A 17,897-nucleotide genomic window follows, 5' to 3' on the forward strand; every position below is an offset into this window, starting at 1 on the left:
GTATAGAGTGTATACGGTATATAGAGAGTGTATAGAGTATATAGAGAGTGTATAGAGTGTATACGGTATATAGAGAGTGTATAGAGTATATAGAGAGTGTATAGAGTATATACGGTATATAGAGAGTGTATAGAGTATATACGGTATATAGAGAGTGTATAGAGTGTATACGGTATATAGAGAGTGTATACGGTATATAGAGAGTGTAGAGAGTATATACGGTATATAGAGAGTGTATAGAGTGTATACGGTATATAGAGAGTGTATAGAGTATATAGAGAGTGTATAGAGTATATACGGTATATAGAGAGTGTAGAGAGTATATACGGTATATAGAGAGTGTATAGAGTATATACGGTATATAGAGAGTGTATAGAGTATATAGAGAGTGTATAGAGTATATACGGTATATAGAGAGTGTATAGAGTATATATGGTATATAGAGAGTGTATAGAGTATATACGGTATATAGAGAGTGTATAGAGTGTATACGGTATATAGAGAGTGTAGAGAGTATATACGGTATATAGAGAGTGTAGAGAGTATATACGGTATATAGAGAGTGTATAGAGTATATACGGTATATAGAGAGTGTATAGAGTGTATACGGTGTATAGAGAGTGTATAGAGTATATACGGTATATAGAGAGTGTATAGAGTATATACGGTATATAGAGAGTGTATAGAGTATATACTGTATATAGAGAGTGTATAGAGTATATACGGTATATAGAGAGTGTAGAGAGTATATACGGTATATAGAGAGTGTAGAGAGTATATACGGCATATAGAGAGTGTATAGAGTATATACGGTATATAGAGAGTGTATAGAGTATATACGGTATATAGAGAGTGTATAGAGTATATACGGTATATAGAGGGTGTATAGAGTGTATACGGTATATAGAGAGTGTATAGAGTATATACGGTATATAGAGAGTGTATAGAGTATATAGAGAGTGTATAGAGTATATACGGTATATAGAGAGTGTATAGAGTATATACGGTATATAGAGAGTGTATAGAGTATATACTGTATATAGAGAGTGTATAGAGTATATACGGTATATAGAGAGTGTATAGAGTATATACTGTATATAGAGAGTGTATAGAGTATATACGGTATATAGAGAGTGTATAGAGTATATACGGTATATAGAGAGTGTATAGAGTATATAGAGAGTGTATAGAGTATATACGGTGTATAGAGTGTATACGGTATATAGAGAGTGTATAGAGTATATACGGTATATAGAGAGTATATACTGTATATAGAGAGTGTATAGAGTATATACGGTATATAGAGAGTGTAGAGAGTATATACGGTATATAGAGAGTGTATAGAGTATATACGGTATATAGAGAGTGTATATAGTATATACTGTATATAGAGAGTGTATACAGTATATTCAAATCAGAGGAAAGTTCTAGAACGTGATCTGTATCATGTGATGGCGTGTAGCAATCTGGGGATCGGAGTCGGTTGTTACAATGTATAGAATGTGATGGATATCAGAAGGTTTCTAATATTGGATATGATTGATATTGGGGAAGACTCGGGACCTACAGAGGATGTGCCGGGTCGGTATGTGTCCGGCACACAAAGCCGGACGGTCCGATATTTCCAGTCTTCTGGTTCTCAGGTTTTCCACAAGTGTTGTACATACATGTCACCATAGGATGGCGCTGCTGAGTCACAGATCTGCCTCTCTTTTGTCTCGTAGGAGTTGCTCGGCCAAGCAGCAAGAATTCTGGGCTCCGTTGACTTTCTTGGCAATCCGATGGGCCTGCTGAATGATGTGTCTGAAGGAGTATCCGGTCTTATAAAGTATGGAAATGTTGGCGGCTTAATCAGGAATGTCACACATGGAGTCTCCAACTCTGCCGCAAAGGTACGCGAGATGTACACCTGGCCGGGGTCACAGGAGATGGGGGGATGTACACCTGGCCGGGGCCACAGGAGATGGGGGGATGTACACCTGGCCGGGGCCACAGGAGATGGGGGGATGTACACCTGGCCGGGGGGGTCACAGGAGATGGAGGGATGTACACCTGGCCGGGGTCACAGGAGATGGGGGGATGTACACCTGTCCAAGGTCACAGGAGATGGGGGGGATGTACACCTGGCGGGGGTCACAGGAGATGGGGGGATGTACACCTGGCCGGGGTCACAGGAGATGGGGGGATGTACACCTGGCGGGGGTCACGGGAGATGGGGGGGATGTACACCTGGCCGGGGTCACAGGAGATGGGGGGGGGGGGTACACCTGGCCGGGGTCACAGGAGATGGGGGGATGTACACCTGGCCGGGGTCACAGGAGATGGGGGGATGTACACCTGGCGGGGGTCACGGGAGATGGGGGGGATGTACACCTGGCCGGGGTCACAGGAGATGGGGGGGGGGGTGTACACCTGGCCGGGGGGGTCACAGGAGATGGGGGGATGTACACCTGGCCGGGGTCACAGGAGATGGAGGGATGTACACCTGGCCGGGGTCACAGGAGATGGAGGGATGTACACCTGGCCGGGGTCACAGGAGATGGGGGGGATGTACACCTGGCCGGGGTCACAGGAGATGGGGGGGATGTACACCTGGCCGGGGTCACAGGAGATGGAGGGATGTACACCTGGCCGGGGTCACAGGAGATGGGGGGATGTACACCTGGCCGGGGTCACAGGAGATGGGGGGATGTACACCTGGCCGGGGTCACAGGAGATGGGGGGATGTACACCTGGCCGGGGTCACAGGAGATGGGGGGATGTACACCTGGCCAGGGTCACAGGAGATGGAGACTGCAGATCTATTACAGGGGACGGTCAGACTGCAGATTTGGGTACATGAAGTCGCATGACAAGTTACACTCTATTGTTTTTCAATGGCATCCGCTTAGATTGATGCGACTTGGTGCCAGAGAGTGTGAAGTCACATCCAAGTTGGGCTCCAAAGTCGCACTGGAAATCATGTGACTTTGGAGTCTTACCATTGTGAATGGAGCCTCCAGGCCACGGTGGGGTGTCAGGAGACACGGGCTATGGTGGGGTGTCAGGAGACACATCGGGGTGTCAGGAGACACGGGCTATGGTGGGGTGTCAGGAGACACATCGGGGTGTCAGGAGACACGGGCTATGGTGGGGTGTCAGGAGACACATCGGGGTGTCAGGAGACACGGGCTATGGTGGGGTGTCAGGAGACACATCGGGGTGTCAGGAGACACATCGGGGTGTCAGGAGACACGGGCTATGGTGGGGGGTCAGGAGACACATCGGGGTGTCAGGAGACACGGGCTATGGTGGGGGGTCAGGAGACACATCGGGGTGTCAGGAGACACGGGCTATGGTGGGGTGTCAGGAGACACATCGGGGTGTCAGGAGACACGGGCTATGGTGGGGTGTCAGGAGACACATCGGGGTGTCAGGAGACACAGGCTATGGTGGGGTGTCAGGAGACACATCGGGGTGTCAGGAGACACATCGGGGTGTCAGGAGACACGGGCTATGGTGGGGTGTCAGGAGACACATCGGGGTGTCAGGAGACACGGGCTATGGTGGGGTGTCAGGAGACACATCGGGGTGTCAGGAGACACGGGCTATGGTGGGGGGTCAGGAGACACATCGGGGTGTCAGGAGACACGGGCTATGGTGGGGTGTCAGGAGACACATCGGGGTGTCAGGAGACACAGGCTATGGTGGGGTGTCAGGAGACACATCGGGGTGTCAGGAGACACGGGCTATGGTGGGGGGTCAGGAGACACATCGGGGTGTCAGGAGACACGGGCTATGGTGGGGTGTCAGGAGACACATCGGGGTGTCAGGAGACACGGGCTATGGTGGGGTGTCAGGAGACACATCGGGGTGTCAGGAGACACGGGCTATGGTGGGGTGTCAGGAGACACATCGGGGTGTCAGGAGACACGGGCTATGGTGGGGGGTCAGGAGACACATCGGGGTGTCAGGAGACACGGGCTATGGTGGGGGGTCAGGAGACACATCGGGGTGTCAGGAGACACGGGCTATGGTGGGGGGTCAGGAGACACATCGGGGTGTCAGGAGACACGGGCTATGGTGGGGTGTCAGGAGACACGGGCTATGGTGGGGTGTCAGGAGACACGGGCTATGGTGGGGGGTCAGGAGACACATCGGGGTGTCAGGAGACACGGGCTATGGTGGGGTGTCAGGAGACACATCGGGGTGTCAGGAGACACGGGCTATGGTGGGGGGTCAGGAGACACATCGGGGTGTCAGGAGACACGGGCTATGGTGGGGTGTCAGGAGACACATCGGGGTGTCAGGAGACACAGGCTATGGTGGGGTGTCAGGAGACACATCGGGGTGTCAGGAGACACGGGCTATGGTGGGGTGTCAGGAGACACATCGGGGTGTCAGGAGACACGGGCTATGGTGGGGGGTCAGGAGACACATCGGGGTGTCAGGAGACACGGGCTATGGTGGGGTGTCAGGAGACACATCGGGGTGTCAGGAGACACGGGCTATGGTGGGGTGTCAGGAGACACATCGGGGTGTCAGGAGACACGGGCTATGGTGGGGTGTCAGGAGACACATCGGGGTGTCAGCCCAAGGCGGGGTACCGGAGATACGGATCGCCCGGGCGGGGGGGGGGGGGGGTATAAAAGCTCTTCTATCGCAGCGACTTTTCTTCTCGCCCTGGACGGACTTCACACCAATTTCTGGGCTCAGCAGTGAAATAAAATCACCAAGACGTCTTTAATAAATAAACCCCAATCTGTCACTTTTCGGGCGTCTCCTGTGGATGGGGGATGTGCAGTGAATGTCTCCTGATTGGTCGTTCAGCATTGGAAGCAGATTGCTGTGGTTTTCGGGGCCCGGATTTGTTGGCTCTTTATGGTCCGGACGTTTTATAGGTTCCCGCCGGTAATGGCTTTTCCATGGATTGGAGAACACATGGCGGGCAGTTTGCCGTCTGTTAAGTGAAGAGGCTCCGGCGTCTCGGGTTTGGCACACGGCGGCGGGTTACGCAGAGTTCAGCCGGCTCACATTTAGCTGCGCTGTCTCCCCGATGGCGGATTCTCGCCGTCATTACTTTGTTTTCCCGTCTTTTTGCTATTTGAACTTGGATGGTAATAACATGTGTATGGAGAGCCGTGAGTCATCTTCTGGGGCCCCACCTGGACCCCCACTGCCCCTGCCTGGATCCCCCACTGCCCCCCCTGCCTGGATCCCCCACTGCCCCTGCCTGGATCCCCCACTGCCCCCGCCTGGATCCCCACTGCCCCTGCCTGGATCCCCCACTGCCCCCCCCTGCCTGGATCCCCCACTGCCCCCTGCCTGGATCCCCCACTGCCCCCCCCTGCCTGGATCCCCCACTGCCCCCGCCTGGATCCCCCACTGCCCCCCCCTGCCTGGATCCCCCACTGCCCCGCCTGGATCCCCCACTGCCCCCCCCTGCCTGGATCCCCCACTGCCCCCGCCTGGATCCCCCACTGCCCCTGCCTGGACCCCCACTGCCCCCGCCTGGACCCCCACTGCCCGTGCCTGGACCCCCACGGCCCCTGCCTGGATCCCCCACTGCCCCTGCCTGGACCCCCACTGCCCCCGCCTGGACCCCCACTGCCCGTGCCTGGACCCCCACGGCCCCTGCCTGGATCCCCCACTGCCCCTGCCTGGATCCCCCACTGCCCCTGCCTGGATCCCCCACGGCCCCTGCCTGGACCCCCACTGCCCCTGCCTGGACCCCCACTGCCCCTGCCTGGATCCCCCACTGCCCCCCCTGCCTGGATCCCCCACTGCCCCCCTGCCTGGATCCCCCACTGCCCCCCTGCCTGGACCCCCACTGCCCCTGCCTGGACCCCCACTGCCCCTGCCTGGATCCCCCACTGCCCGTGCCTGGACCCCCACGGCCCCTGCCTGGACCCCCACGGCCCCTGCCTGGATCCTCCACTGCCCCTGCCTGGATCCCCCACTGCCCCGGCCTGGATCCCCCACTGCCCCTGCCTGGACCCCCACTGCCCCTGCCTGGACCCCCACTGCCCCTGCCTGGACCCATCCCCCACTGCCCCTGCCTGGACCCATCCCCCACTGCCCCTGCCTGGACCCCCACTGCCCCTGCCTGGATCCCCCACTACCCCTGCCTGGACCCCCACTGCCCCTGCCTGGATCCCCCACTACCCCTGCCTGGACCCCCACTGCCCCTGCCTGGACCCCCACTGCCCCTGCCTGGACCCCCACTGCCCCTGCCTGGACCCCCACTGCCCCTGCCTGGACCCCCACTGCCCCACCTGGACCCCCACTGCCCCTGCCTGGACCCCCACTGCCCCTGCCTGGATCCCCCACTGCCCCTGCCTGGACCCCCACTGCCCCTGCCTGGACCCCCACTGCCCCTGCCTGGATCCCCACTGCCCCTGCCTGGAGGATCCCCCACCGCCCTTGCCTGGATCCCCCACTGCCCCTGCCTGGATCCTCCACACCCCCACTGCCCCTGCCTGGACCCCCACTGCCCCTGCCTGGAGGATCCCCCACGGTCCCTGCCTGGACCCCCACTGCCCCTGCCTGGACCCCCACTGCCCCTACCTGGATCCCCCACTGCCCCCCTGCCTGGATCCCCACTGCCCCCCTGCCTGGATCCCCCACTGCCTCTACCTGGACCCCCCACCGCCCCCCTGCCTGGACCCCCACCGCCCCCCTGCCTGGATCCCCCACTGCCCCCCTGCCTGGATCCCCACTGCCCCCCTGCCTGGATCCCCCACTGCCTCTACCTGGACCCCCCACTGCCCCTGCCTGGACCCCCACCGCCCCCCTGCCTGGATCCCCCACTGCCCCCCTGCCTGGATCCCCACTGCCCCCCTGCCTGGATCCCCCACTGCCTCTACCTGGACCCCCCACTGCCCCTGCCTGGACCCCCACCGCCCCCCTGCCTGGATCCCCCACTGCCTCTACCTGGACCCCCCACTGCCCCTGCCTGGATCCCCCACTGCCCCCCTGCCTGGATCCCCCACTGCCTCTACCTGGACCCCCCACTGCCCCTGCCTGGACCCCCACCGCCCCTGCCTGGACCCCCCCCCCCCCCCCCCGCCTCCTTTTTATTTGTTTTCCTTTCAGGGTCCCGACTCTCCATTATGAAACCTTCTGCATTTTACTATTTCCAAATGTCTAAGAAAAGGATTCTTGCAGCAAACCAGAGCCCTGCATGTCAGGGGCGAGACAGTGTCTCTTACCCCCCCCCCTTCGATACAGCGGCTCCCCCTCAGCAGTGGCACTTACCCATTTTACCCCCCGGGGGTTAAATAGGTAAGAATATGACACTATATACATACAGGTATGGTGGTTCATGTGACTTTTTGCCCCCCGTCTCTCTCATGTGACAGCACTGGTGCTTGGTGATTGGCTCATTACTGTCACATAAGGGTGGTCCCCAACCCTGTGTAAGCTCAAAGTCATCCTAACCAGTGCTTACACAGGCTTCCCTTCCCCCGACATGTGAACAGAGCCACAGGGATTGAAGGAAAGGTTCATGTAAGCGTTGCTGGGAGATGGGGGGGCAATAAAGAGACCTCCTCCTGAGCTGCACCTGACCTCTTACCCCCCCCCCTCCTAGAGCTGCACCTGACCTCTTACCCCCCCTCCTAGAGCTGCACCTGACAGGCAACCCACCCCCCACCCCCCCCCGAGCTGAAGACTTTCCATCGTCCCCCGCTGAGGACCTTCCATCGTCCCCCGCTGAGGGCCTTCCATCGTCCCCCGCTGAGGGCCTTTCCGTCGTCCACCGCTGAGGGCCTTTCCGTCGTCCACCGCTGAGGGCCTTTCCGTCGTCCCCCGCTGAGGGCCTTTCCGTCGTCCCCCGCTGAGGACCTTCCATCGTCCACCGCTGAGGGCCTTCCATCGTCCACCGCTGAGGGCCTTCCGTCGTCCACCGCTGAGGACCTTTCCGTCGTCCACCGCTGAGGGCCTTTCCGTCGTCCACCGCTGAGGGCCTTTCCGTCGTCCACCGCTGAGGGCCTTCCATCGTCCACCGCTGAGGGCCTTCCATCGTCCACCGCTGAGGGCCTTCCGTCGTCCACCGCTGAGGACCTTTCCGTCGTCCACCGCTGAGGACCTTTCCGTCGTCCACCGCTGAGGGCCTTCCATCGTCCACCGCTGAGGACCTTTCTGTCGTCCCCCACTGAGGGCCTTTCCGTCGTCCCCCGCTGAGGGCCTTTCCGTCGTCCACCGCTGAGGGCCTTTCCGTCGTCCACCGCTGAGGGCCTTTCCGTCGTCCACCGCTGAGGGCCTTCCATCGTCCACCGCTGAGGACCTTTCTGTCGTCCCCCACTGAGGGCCTTTCCGTCGTCCCCCGCTGAGGGCCTTTCCGTCGTCCCCCGCTGAGGGCCTTTCCGTCGTCCCCCGCTGAGGGCCTTTCCATCGTCCACCGCTGAGGGCCTTTCCATCGTCCACCGCTGAGGACCTTTCCATCGTCCACCGCTGAGGACCTTTCATCGTCCACCGCTGAGGACCTTCCATCGTCCACCGCTGAGGGCCTTCCGTCGTCCACCGCTGAGGACCTTTCATCGTCCACCGCTGAGGACCTTCCATCGTCCACCGCTGAGGGCCTTCCGTCGTCCACCGCTGAGGACCTTCCATCGTCCACCGCTGAGGGCCTTCCATCGTCCCCCGCTGAGGGCCTTTCCGTCGTCCCCCGCTGAGGGCCTTTCCGTCGTCCACCGCTGAGGGCCTTTCCGTCGTCCCCCGCTGAGGGCCTTTCCGTCGTCCACCGCTGAGGGCCTTTCCGTCGTCCACCGCTGAGGGCCTTTCCGTCGTCCCCCGCTGAGGGCCTTTCCGTCGTCCCCCGCTGAGGGCCTTTCCGTCGTCCCCCGCTGAGGGCCTTTCCGTCGTCCACCACTGAGGGCCTTTCCGTCGTCCACCGCTGAGGGCCTTTCCGTCGTCCACCGCTGAGGGCCTTTCCATCGTCCACCGCTGAGGGCCTTTCCATCGTCCACCACTGAGGGCCTTTCCATCGTCCCCCGCTGAGGGCCTTTCCGTCGTCCCCCGCTGAGGGCCTTTCCGTCGTCCACCGCTGAGGGCCTTTCCGTCGCCCACCGCTGAGGGCCTTTCCATCGTCCCCCGCTGAGGGCCTTTCCGTCGTCCACCGCTGAGGACCTTTCATCGTCCACCGCTGAGGGCCTTTCCATCGTCCACCGCTGAGGACCTTTCATCGTCCACCGCTGAGGACCTTCCATCGTCCACCGCTGAGGGCCTTCCGTCGTCCACCGCTGAGGACCTTCCATCGTCCACCGCTGAGGGCCTTCCATCGTCCCCCGCTGAGGGCCTTTCCGTCGTCCCCCGCTGAGGGCCTTTCCGTCGTCCACCGCTGAGGGCCTTTCCGTCGTCCCCCGCTGAGGGCCTTTCCGTCGTCCACCGCTGAGGGCCTTTCCGTCGTCCACCGCTGAGGGCCTTTCCGTCGTCCCCCGCTGAGGGCCTTTCCGTCGTCCACCGCTGAGGGCCTTTCCGTCGTCCCCCGCTGAGGGCCTTTCCATCGTCCACCACTGAGGGCCTTTCCGTCGTCCCCCGCTGAGGGCCTTTCCGTCGTCCCCCGCTGAGGGCCTTTCCGTCGTCCACCGCTGAGGGCCTTTCCGTCGCCCACCGCTGAGGGCCTTTCCGTCGCCCACCGCTGAGGGCCTTTCCATCGTCCCCCGCTGAGGGCCTTTCCGTCGTCCCCCGCTGAGGGCCTTTCCATCGTCCACCGCTGAGGACCTTTCCGTCGTCCCCCGCTGAGGGTCTTTTCTTCGTCCCCCGCTGAGGGCCTTTCCGTCGTCCACCGCTGAGGGCCTTTCCGTCGCCCACCGCTGAGGGCCTTTCCATCGTCCCCCGCTGAGGGCCTTTCCGTCGTCCCCCGCTGAGGGCCTTTCCATCGTCCACCGCTGAGGACCTTTCCATCGTCCACCGCTGAGGGTCTTTTCTTCGTCCCCCGCTGAGGGCCTTTCCTTTGTCCACCGCTGAGGGCCTTTCCGTCGTCCACGATTTTGTTTGGGAGATTTGTACGTGATTCTGTGTGTCACACACAAGGCTTTCTATTCACCTCAGTGGACTGCCCTATCGTTTGTTGCCCAAAAGAAGCCCCTCCCCCCTTTTTTGGGGGGGTGACAAGCTTCACACAATTTTTCTTAGACAGTTTCTGCGAATGATGAGCAACAATTGCTCCAAAAATCACATTGTGTTTTGGGCCACCATATAGAATGAATAACACCCAAACGTGTGTTTTGCCGCGTGATTTGGAGTCATGGGCCGGATCGCACGGGTTCTATAGTGTGAATGGGGCCTCAATGACTCGATAATCTCCGATCGTATTCTGTGTGTAGGAGAAGCTCTTGGCTCTGAGCCCGGGAGAGAATCCGATCCTCGCTGCCTTCGCAGAGGACGCTCCGGCAGGCCGCATTTGGCGCTCGGCGGGTTAACATATTTCCCTCTTCTGAAAGTTATCAGTGAAGGGTATTAGTTGTGTTTAATAAAGCGCAGTTGCCCTCTCCATGAACCCGCCGTGACTCTCCAGCTGGGGTCATTCCAAGTTCAGGCTTTGGACTTTTGACTGCCTTCTGTGTGTGAAAACAGCGCGCCTAGGGTGACCACGTGTCCCGGATTGCCCGGGATTGTCCCGTAATTAATGCTTGTGTCCCGTGTCCCGGACACCCTCATTACGGGACAATACAGAGTCCCGGAATTGGCCTGGGCAGATCTAATGCCCCCTAAAATAGCCTTTGTATACATCCTCTCTGTCTCAGCCTGTGGTGGACCCCTAGCTGACAGAGAGTGAGACCCCTATTCACCGCCGCTGGCTCAGTGCCCAAACTGGTTGCTACCTGGCTCCCGCTTGGCGTGTAGCAACCAGTGACGTCAGAGCAGGAGAGAGGCAGAGACCTATCACAGCGGAGGAGAGTTTAACTTCCTCCTCCGCGCCTTCTGTTCAGCTCCACCCACCTCCTCGTGTATGTTCTGGAGTCCAGCCAGGCAGCGGCAGACAGAAGAAACATCGGACTGTGAGACAGACTGCAGTGTAGAAACTAAGGCAAGTAACATTGCAAAGCACTGACCAGCATTGAAGATCCATCGGTGTTATAATCCTGTCAGCTCTCCCTCAGCAGTCAGAGTTCAGCACGTGTAAGAAGCTGGAGTGTGTGTCTGCACAGTACACTCAGAGGCTTGCTCCAGGGAAGGGTCGGCAGGAGAGGACACTGACACATGACACCCTGGATGGAAGGAGGAAACATCCTTAGATATCAGGGCAGGGTTCATGCTGGGACTTGTAATCCTTCACTTTTGGGGATGTGACCCCCCCCCCCCTTCCCAAAAGTGAAGAACTACAGGTCCCAGCAAGAGCTGAAGATGTTTCCTGCACACATGATAACTCCTCACACCCAGTCCTGTCCAGCTGCTTCATGTCTCTTCTCTCCCACTACTTGTTTGCCTCTCACTGCCCCCCCCCTCCCCCTTCACTCTCAGCCTTTCATGTTCTGACACCTCTTCACCCACTAGTCTTGTTACCCCCTCTGTATACCAAGCAATCCTCTCATGCCCATGCAGCTTCCCTCTAAACCTGGATAAGAGGGGCGGCATATAGAGGAACTGATGCCCCCCATGTTCTTCTTGCAGCCACTGAATGCCTACAGGAGGTAAAGGAGGAAAAGCGGGCATTCGGTGGCTGCCAGCAGAACATGGGGGGCATCAGTTTCTTTATATGCCACCCCTCTTATCCAGTTTCCTTCTGCTGCCCACAGGTCCCTCAACACTCTCCTGGCTGATCTTCCCCAGTAACTTCTCTGCTCTCTCCCACCCCACCCCCCATTCTCCAACCCCCTGCTGTCCTCTGGTCCCACCTGTGCTGTTCTTCAGTCCCCCCTCCTGTGCTGTTCTTCAGTCCCCCCTCCTGTGCTGTCCTCTAGTCCCACCTGTGCTGTTCTTCAGTCCCCCCCCTCCTGTGCTGTCCTCTGGTCCCCCCCTCCTGTGCTGTCCTCTGGTCCCTCCTGTGCTGTCCTCTGGTCCCACCTGTGCTGTTCTTCAGTCCCCCCCTCCTGTGCTGTCCTCTAGTCCCCCCCTCCTGTGCTGTCCTCTGGTCCCACCTGTGCCGTTCTTCAGTCCCCCCCCCTCCTGTGCTGTCCTCTAGTCCCACCTGTGCTGTTCTTCAGTCCCCCCTCCTGTGCTGTCCTCTGGTCCCACTTGTGCTGTTCTTCAGTCCCCCCCTCCTGTGCTGTCCTCTAGTCCCCCCCTCCTGTGCTGTCCTCTGGTCCCACTTGTGCTGTTCTTCAGTCCCCCCCTCCTGTGCTGTCCTCTAGTCCCCCCCTCCTGTGCTGTCCTCTGGTCCCACCTGTGCTGTTCTTCAGTCCCCCCCTCCTGTGCTGTCCTCTAGTCCCCCCCTCCTGTGCTGTCCTCTGGTCCCACCTGTGCTGTTCTTTAGTCCCCCCCCCTCCTGTGCTGTCCTCTGGTCCCACCTGTGCTGTTCTTCAGTCCCCCCCCTCCTGTGCTGTCCTCTGGTCCCACCCTGTGCTGTTCTTCAGTCCCCCCCCTCCTGTGCTGTCCTCTGGTCCCACCTGTGCTGTTCTTTAGTCCCCCCCCCCTCCTGTGCTGTCCTCTGGTCCCTCCTGTGCTGTCCTCTGGTCCCACCTGTGCTGTTCTTTAGTCCCCCCCCCTCCTGTGCTGTCCTCTGGTCCCACCTGTGCTGTTCTTTAGTCCCCCCCTCCTGTGCTGTCCTCTGGTCCCACCTGTGCTGTTCTTTAGTCCCCCCCCTCCTGTGCTGTCCTCTGGTCCCACCTGTGCTGTTCTTTAGTCCCCCCCCCTCCTGTGCTGTCCTCTGGTCCCACCTGTGCTGTTCTTTAGTCCCCCCCCCACCTGTGCTGTCCTCTGGTCCCACCTGTGCTGTTCTTTAGTCCCCCCCCACCTGTGCTGTCCTCTGGTCCCACCTGTGCTGTTCTTTAGTCCCCCCCCCTCCTGTGCTGTCCTCTGGTCCCACCTGTGCTGTTCTTCAGTCCCCCCCTCCTGTGCTGTCCTCTGGTCCCACCTGTGCTGTTCTTCAGTCCCCCCCTCCTGTGCTGTCCTCTAGTCCCACCTGTGCTGTTCTTCAGTCCCCCCCCTCCTGTGCTGTCCTCTGGTCCCTCCTGTGCTGTCCTCTGGTCCCACTTGTGCTGTTCTTCAGTCCCCCCCTCCTGTGCTGTCCTCTAGTCCCCCCCTCCTGTGCTGTCCTCTGGTCCCACTTGTGCTGTTCTTCAGTCCCCCCCTCCTGTGCTGTCCTCTAGTCCCCCCCTCCTGTGCTGTCCTCTGGTCCCACCTGTGCTGTTCTTCAGTCCCCCCCTCCTGTGCTGTCCTCTAGTCCCCCCCTCCTGTGCTGTCCTCTGGTCCCACCTGTGCTGTTCTTTAGTCCCCCCCCTCCTGTGCTGTCCTCTGGTCCCACCTGTGCTGTTCTTCAGTCCCCCCCCCTCCTGTGCTGTCCTCTGGTCCCACCCTGTGCTGTTCTTCAGTCCCCCCCTCCTGTGCTGTCCTCTGGTCCCACCTGTGCTGTTCTTTAGTCCCCCCCCCCTCCTGTGCTGTCCTCTGGTCCCTCCTGTGCTGTCCTCTGGTCCCTCCTGTGCTGTCCTCTGGTCCCACCTGTGCTGTTCTTTAGTCCCCCCCCCTCCTGTGCTGTCCTCTGGTCCCACCTGTGCTGTTCTTTAGTCCCCCCCTCCTGTGCTGTCCTCTGGTCCCACCTGTGCTGTTCTTTAGTCCCCCCCCCCTCCTGTGCTGTCCTCTGGTCCCACCTGTGCTGTTCTTTAGTCCCCCCCCCCCCTCCTGTGCTGTCCTCTGGTCCCACCTGTGCTGTTCTTTAGTCCCCCCCCCACCTGTGCTGTCCTCTGGTCCCACCTGTGCTGTTCTTTAGTCCCCCCCCACATGTGCTGTCCTCTGGTCCCACCTGTGCTGTTCTTTAGTCCCCCCCCACCTGTGCTGTCCTCTGGTCCCACCTGTGCTGTTCTTTAGTCCCCCCCTCCTGTGCTGTCCTCTGGTCCCACCTGTGCTGTTCTTTAGTCCCCCCCTCCTGTGCTGTCCTCTGGTCCCACCTGTGCTGTTCTTCAGTCCCCCCTCCTGTGCTGTTCTTCAGTCCCCCCCTCCTGTGCTGTCCTCTGGTCCCACCTGTGCTGTTCTTCAGTCCCCCCCTCCTGTGCTGTCCTCTGGTCCCACCTGTGCTGTTCTTCAGTCCCCCCCCTCCTGTGCTGTCCTCTGGTCCCACCCTGTGCTGTTCTTCAGTCCCCCCCCTCCTGTGCTGTTCTTCAGTCCCCCCCTCCTGTGCTGTTCTTCAGTCCCCCCCTCCTGTGCTGTTCTTCAGTCCCCCCCTCCTGTGCTGTCCTCTGGTCCCACCTGTGCTGTTCTTCAGTCCCCCCTCCTGTGCTGTTCTTCAGTCCCCCCTCCTGTGCTGTCCTCTGGTCCCACCTGTGCTGTTCTTCAGTCCCCCCCTCCTGTGCTGTCCTCTGGTCCCACCTGTGCTGTTCTTCAGTCCCCCCTCCTGTGCTGTCCTCTGGTCCCACCTGTGCTGTTCTTCAGTCCCCCCCTCCTGTGCTGTCCTCTAGTCCCCCCCTCCTGTGCTGTCTTCTGGTCCCACCTGTGCTGTTCTTCAGTCCCCCCCCTCCTGTGCTGTCCTCTGGTCCCACCTGTGCTGTTCTTCAGTCCCCCCCTCCTGTGCTGTCCTCTGGTCCCACCTGTGCTGTTCTTCAGTCCCCCCTCCTGTGCTGTTCTTCAGTCCCCCCCTCCTGTGCTGTCCTCTGGTCCCACCTGTGCTGTTCTTCAGTCCCCCCTCCTGTGCTGTTCTTCAGTCCCCCCCTCCTGTGCTGTTCTTCAGTCCCCCCCTCCTGTGCTGTTCTTCAGTCCCCCCCTCCTGTGCTGTCCTCTGGTCCCACCCTGTGCTGTTCTTCAGTCCCCCCCTCCTGTGCTGTTCTTCAGTCCCCCCTCCTGTGCTGTTCTTCAGTCCCCCCCTCCTGTGCTGTTCTTCAGTCCCCCCCTCCTGTGCTGTCCTCTGGTCCCACCTGTGCTGTTCTTCAGTCCCCCCCTCCTGTGCTGTCCTCTGGTCCCACCCTGTGCTGTTCTTCAGTCCCCCCCTCCTGTGCTGTTCTTCAGTCCCCCCCTCCTGTGCTGTTCTTCAGTCCCCCCCTCCTGTGCTGTTCTTCAGTCCCCCCTCCTGTGCTGTCCTCTGGTCCCACCTGTGCTGTTCTTCAGTCCCCCCCTCCTGTGCTGTTCCTGATTTGGAGGAACTGTCCCTCATTTAGAGCATTGTCCCTCTACCCCTTTGTTCCTCTTTCCTCCTTGTGTGTCCCTCAAGGAGCCAATATAAAAGAATAGTAGTGGTAAAAAAGCACCTGTGGGTTTAACCAGTTTTTCTTTGTTTATAATTCTCCTACATATTTTTGCTAATAGGTGTCCTTCAATTCCATCTCAGAAAGTTGGGAGGTGTGCCTCTATCCATCCCACTGCCCCTCTGACTACTCTGTGCCCCGACCACTCAGTTGTTTTTCTTGATGCCTAGGGCCCACTTTTGATCTCGCACATGGGCCCACTGATTTCATACGCCCCTGCCCCAAAAATCTGCAAAAAAATGGGGGGGGGGGGGTGTCCCTGAATGGCAGTTTGGAAATGTGGTCACCCTAAGCGCGCCGCTCCTGCGGGGATCACTACTCCCGCCTGTAACACTAAACTATTGCCAGCGGGCACCTGCTGGGACAGCTTCACAGGGGGTCCTGGGGGGGGGGGGGGCTCGTCAGGCTTCTGCAGAGATAAAAGCAGCAGGGGGGTCCCACCGGGATAACCAGCTAATCAGGCAACCGCACTGACAGCCAATCACATGGCTTTGCAGATTACTCAACTGACACGCAATGCCTGGCTGCCTCGCTAAGCCCACCTAACAATAGGATGTGGGGGCATTAATGGCCCTTTACTGGTAATTACTGGAGATAAAGCCAATCGGCCTCCAGATAACGACATTCGCTGAGGAGTTCCTCCCCCCAAAATTCTGCCCTTTATATTTGGGAATTTTATTTTTCAAAGCCGACCCGGTCGCAAACCTCGCACCACAACTCGCCAACGCAAACTTTGCACCCCGACCGGCCCACAAACTTCGCACCCAACCCGGCCACAAGCCTCGCACCCCGACCCGCCATGGCAAACTTCGCACCAAACCCAGCCACAAGCCTCGCACCCCGACCCGCCATGGCAAACTTCGCACCCAACCCGGCCATAAGCCTTGCACCCCGACCCGCCATGGCAAACTTCGCACCAAACCCAGCCACAAGCCTCGTACCCCGACCGGCAACAAGCCTCGCACCCCGACCCGCCATGGCAAACTTCGCACCCGACCCGCCATGGCAAACTTCGCACCCAACCCGGCCACAAGCCTCGCACCCCGACCAGCCCGCAAACTTCGCACCCAACCCGGCCATAAGCCTTGCACCCCGACCCGCCATGGCAAACTTCGCACCCAACCCAGCCACAAGCCTCGCACCCCGACCAGCCCGCAAACTTTGCACCCAACCCGGCCACAAGCCTCGCACCCCGACCCGCCGTCGCAAACTTTGCACCCCAACCCGGCCACAAGCCTCGCACCCCGACCCGCCGTCGCAAACTTTGCACCCCAACCCGGCCACAAGCCTCGCACCCCGACCCGCCATGGCAAACTTCGCACCCTGACCGGCAACAAGCCTTGCACCCCGACCCGCCATGGCAAACTTCGTACCCAACTCGGCCACAAGCCTCGCACCCCGACCCGCCATGGCAAACTTCGCACCCCGACCGGCCCGCAAACTTCGTACCCAACCCGGCCACAAGCCTCGCACCCCGACCCGCCATGGCAAACTTCGCACCCCGACCGGCAACAATCCTCGCACACCGACCCGCCATGGCAAACTTCGCACCCCGACCGGCCCGCAAACTTCGCACCCAACCCGGCCACAAGCCTCGCACCCCGACCCGCCATGGCAAACTTCGCACCCCGGCCGGCAACAATCCTCGCACACCGACCCGCCATGGCAAACTTCGCACCCCGACCGGCAACAATCCTCGCACCCCGACCAGCCCGCAAACTTCACACCCAACCCGGCCACAAGCCTTGCACCCCGACCCGCCATGGCAAACTTCGCACCCCGACCGGCAACAATCCTCGCACACCGACCCGCCATGGCAAACTTCACACCCGACCCGGCCGCAAGCCTCGCACCCCGACCAGCCCGCAAACTTCGCACCCAACCCAGCCACAAGCCTCGTACCCCGACCGGCAACAAGCCTCGCACCCCGACCCGCCATGGCAAACTTCGCACCCAACCCGGCCATAAGCCTTGCACCCCGACCCGCCATGGCAAACTTCGCACCCAACCCAGCCACAAGCCTCGTACCCCGACCGGCAACAAGCCTCGCACCCCGACCCGCCATGGCAAACTTCGCACCCAACCCAGCCACAAGCCTCGTACCCCGACCGGCAACAAGCCTCGCACCCTGACCCGCCATGGCAAACTTCGCACCCAACCCAGCCACAAGCCTCGTACCCCGACCGGCAACAAGCCTCGCACCCTGACCCGCCATGGCAAACTTCGCACCCAACCCGGCCACAAGCCTCGTACCTGACCCGCCTGCAAACTTTGCACCCCGACCAACCTGCAAACTTCGCACCCCAACCCGGCCACAAGCCTCGTACCCGACCCGCCTGCAAACTTCGCACCCCGACCCGCCTGCAAACTTCGCACCCCAACCCGGCCACAAGCCTCGTACCCGACCCGCCTGCAAACTTCGCACCCCAACCCGGCCACAAGCCTCATACCCGACCCGCCTGCAAACTTCGCACCCCGACCCGCCTGCAAACTTCGCACCCCAACCCGGCCACAAGCCTCGTACCCGACCCGCCTGCAAACTTCGCACCCCGACCCGCCTGCAAACTTCGCACCCCGACCTGC

General features: G+C 59.8%; 1 protein-coding gene across 1 annotated transcript in view; it reads left to right on the forward strand.

Annotated features, from left to right (window-relative positions):
- The window catches only part of VPS13D (vacuolar protein sorting 13 homolog D), a 335,026-nt gene that overhangs the window by 224,769 nt on the left and 92,360 nt on the right, over window positions 1-17,897 (forward strand). Inside the window, exon 64 of the mRNA XM_040326719.1 lies at window positions 1,725-1,892. Within this exon, the coding sequence (XP_040182653.1) occupies window positions 1,725-1,892 (168 nt within the window). The remainder of the gene's footprint in view (window positions 1-1,724; window positions 1,893-17,897) is intronic.

Source organism: Rana temporaria, chromosome 10 (genome assembly GCF_905171775.1).
Source record: "Rana temporaria chromosome 10, aRanTem1.1, whole genome shotgun sequence".
In the NCBI taxonomy this organism is placed as follows: domain Eukaryota; kingdom Metazoa; phylum Chordata; class Amphibia; order Anura; family Ranidae; genus Rana; species Rana temporaria.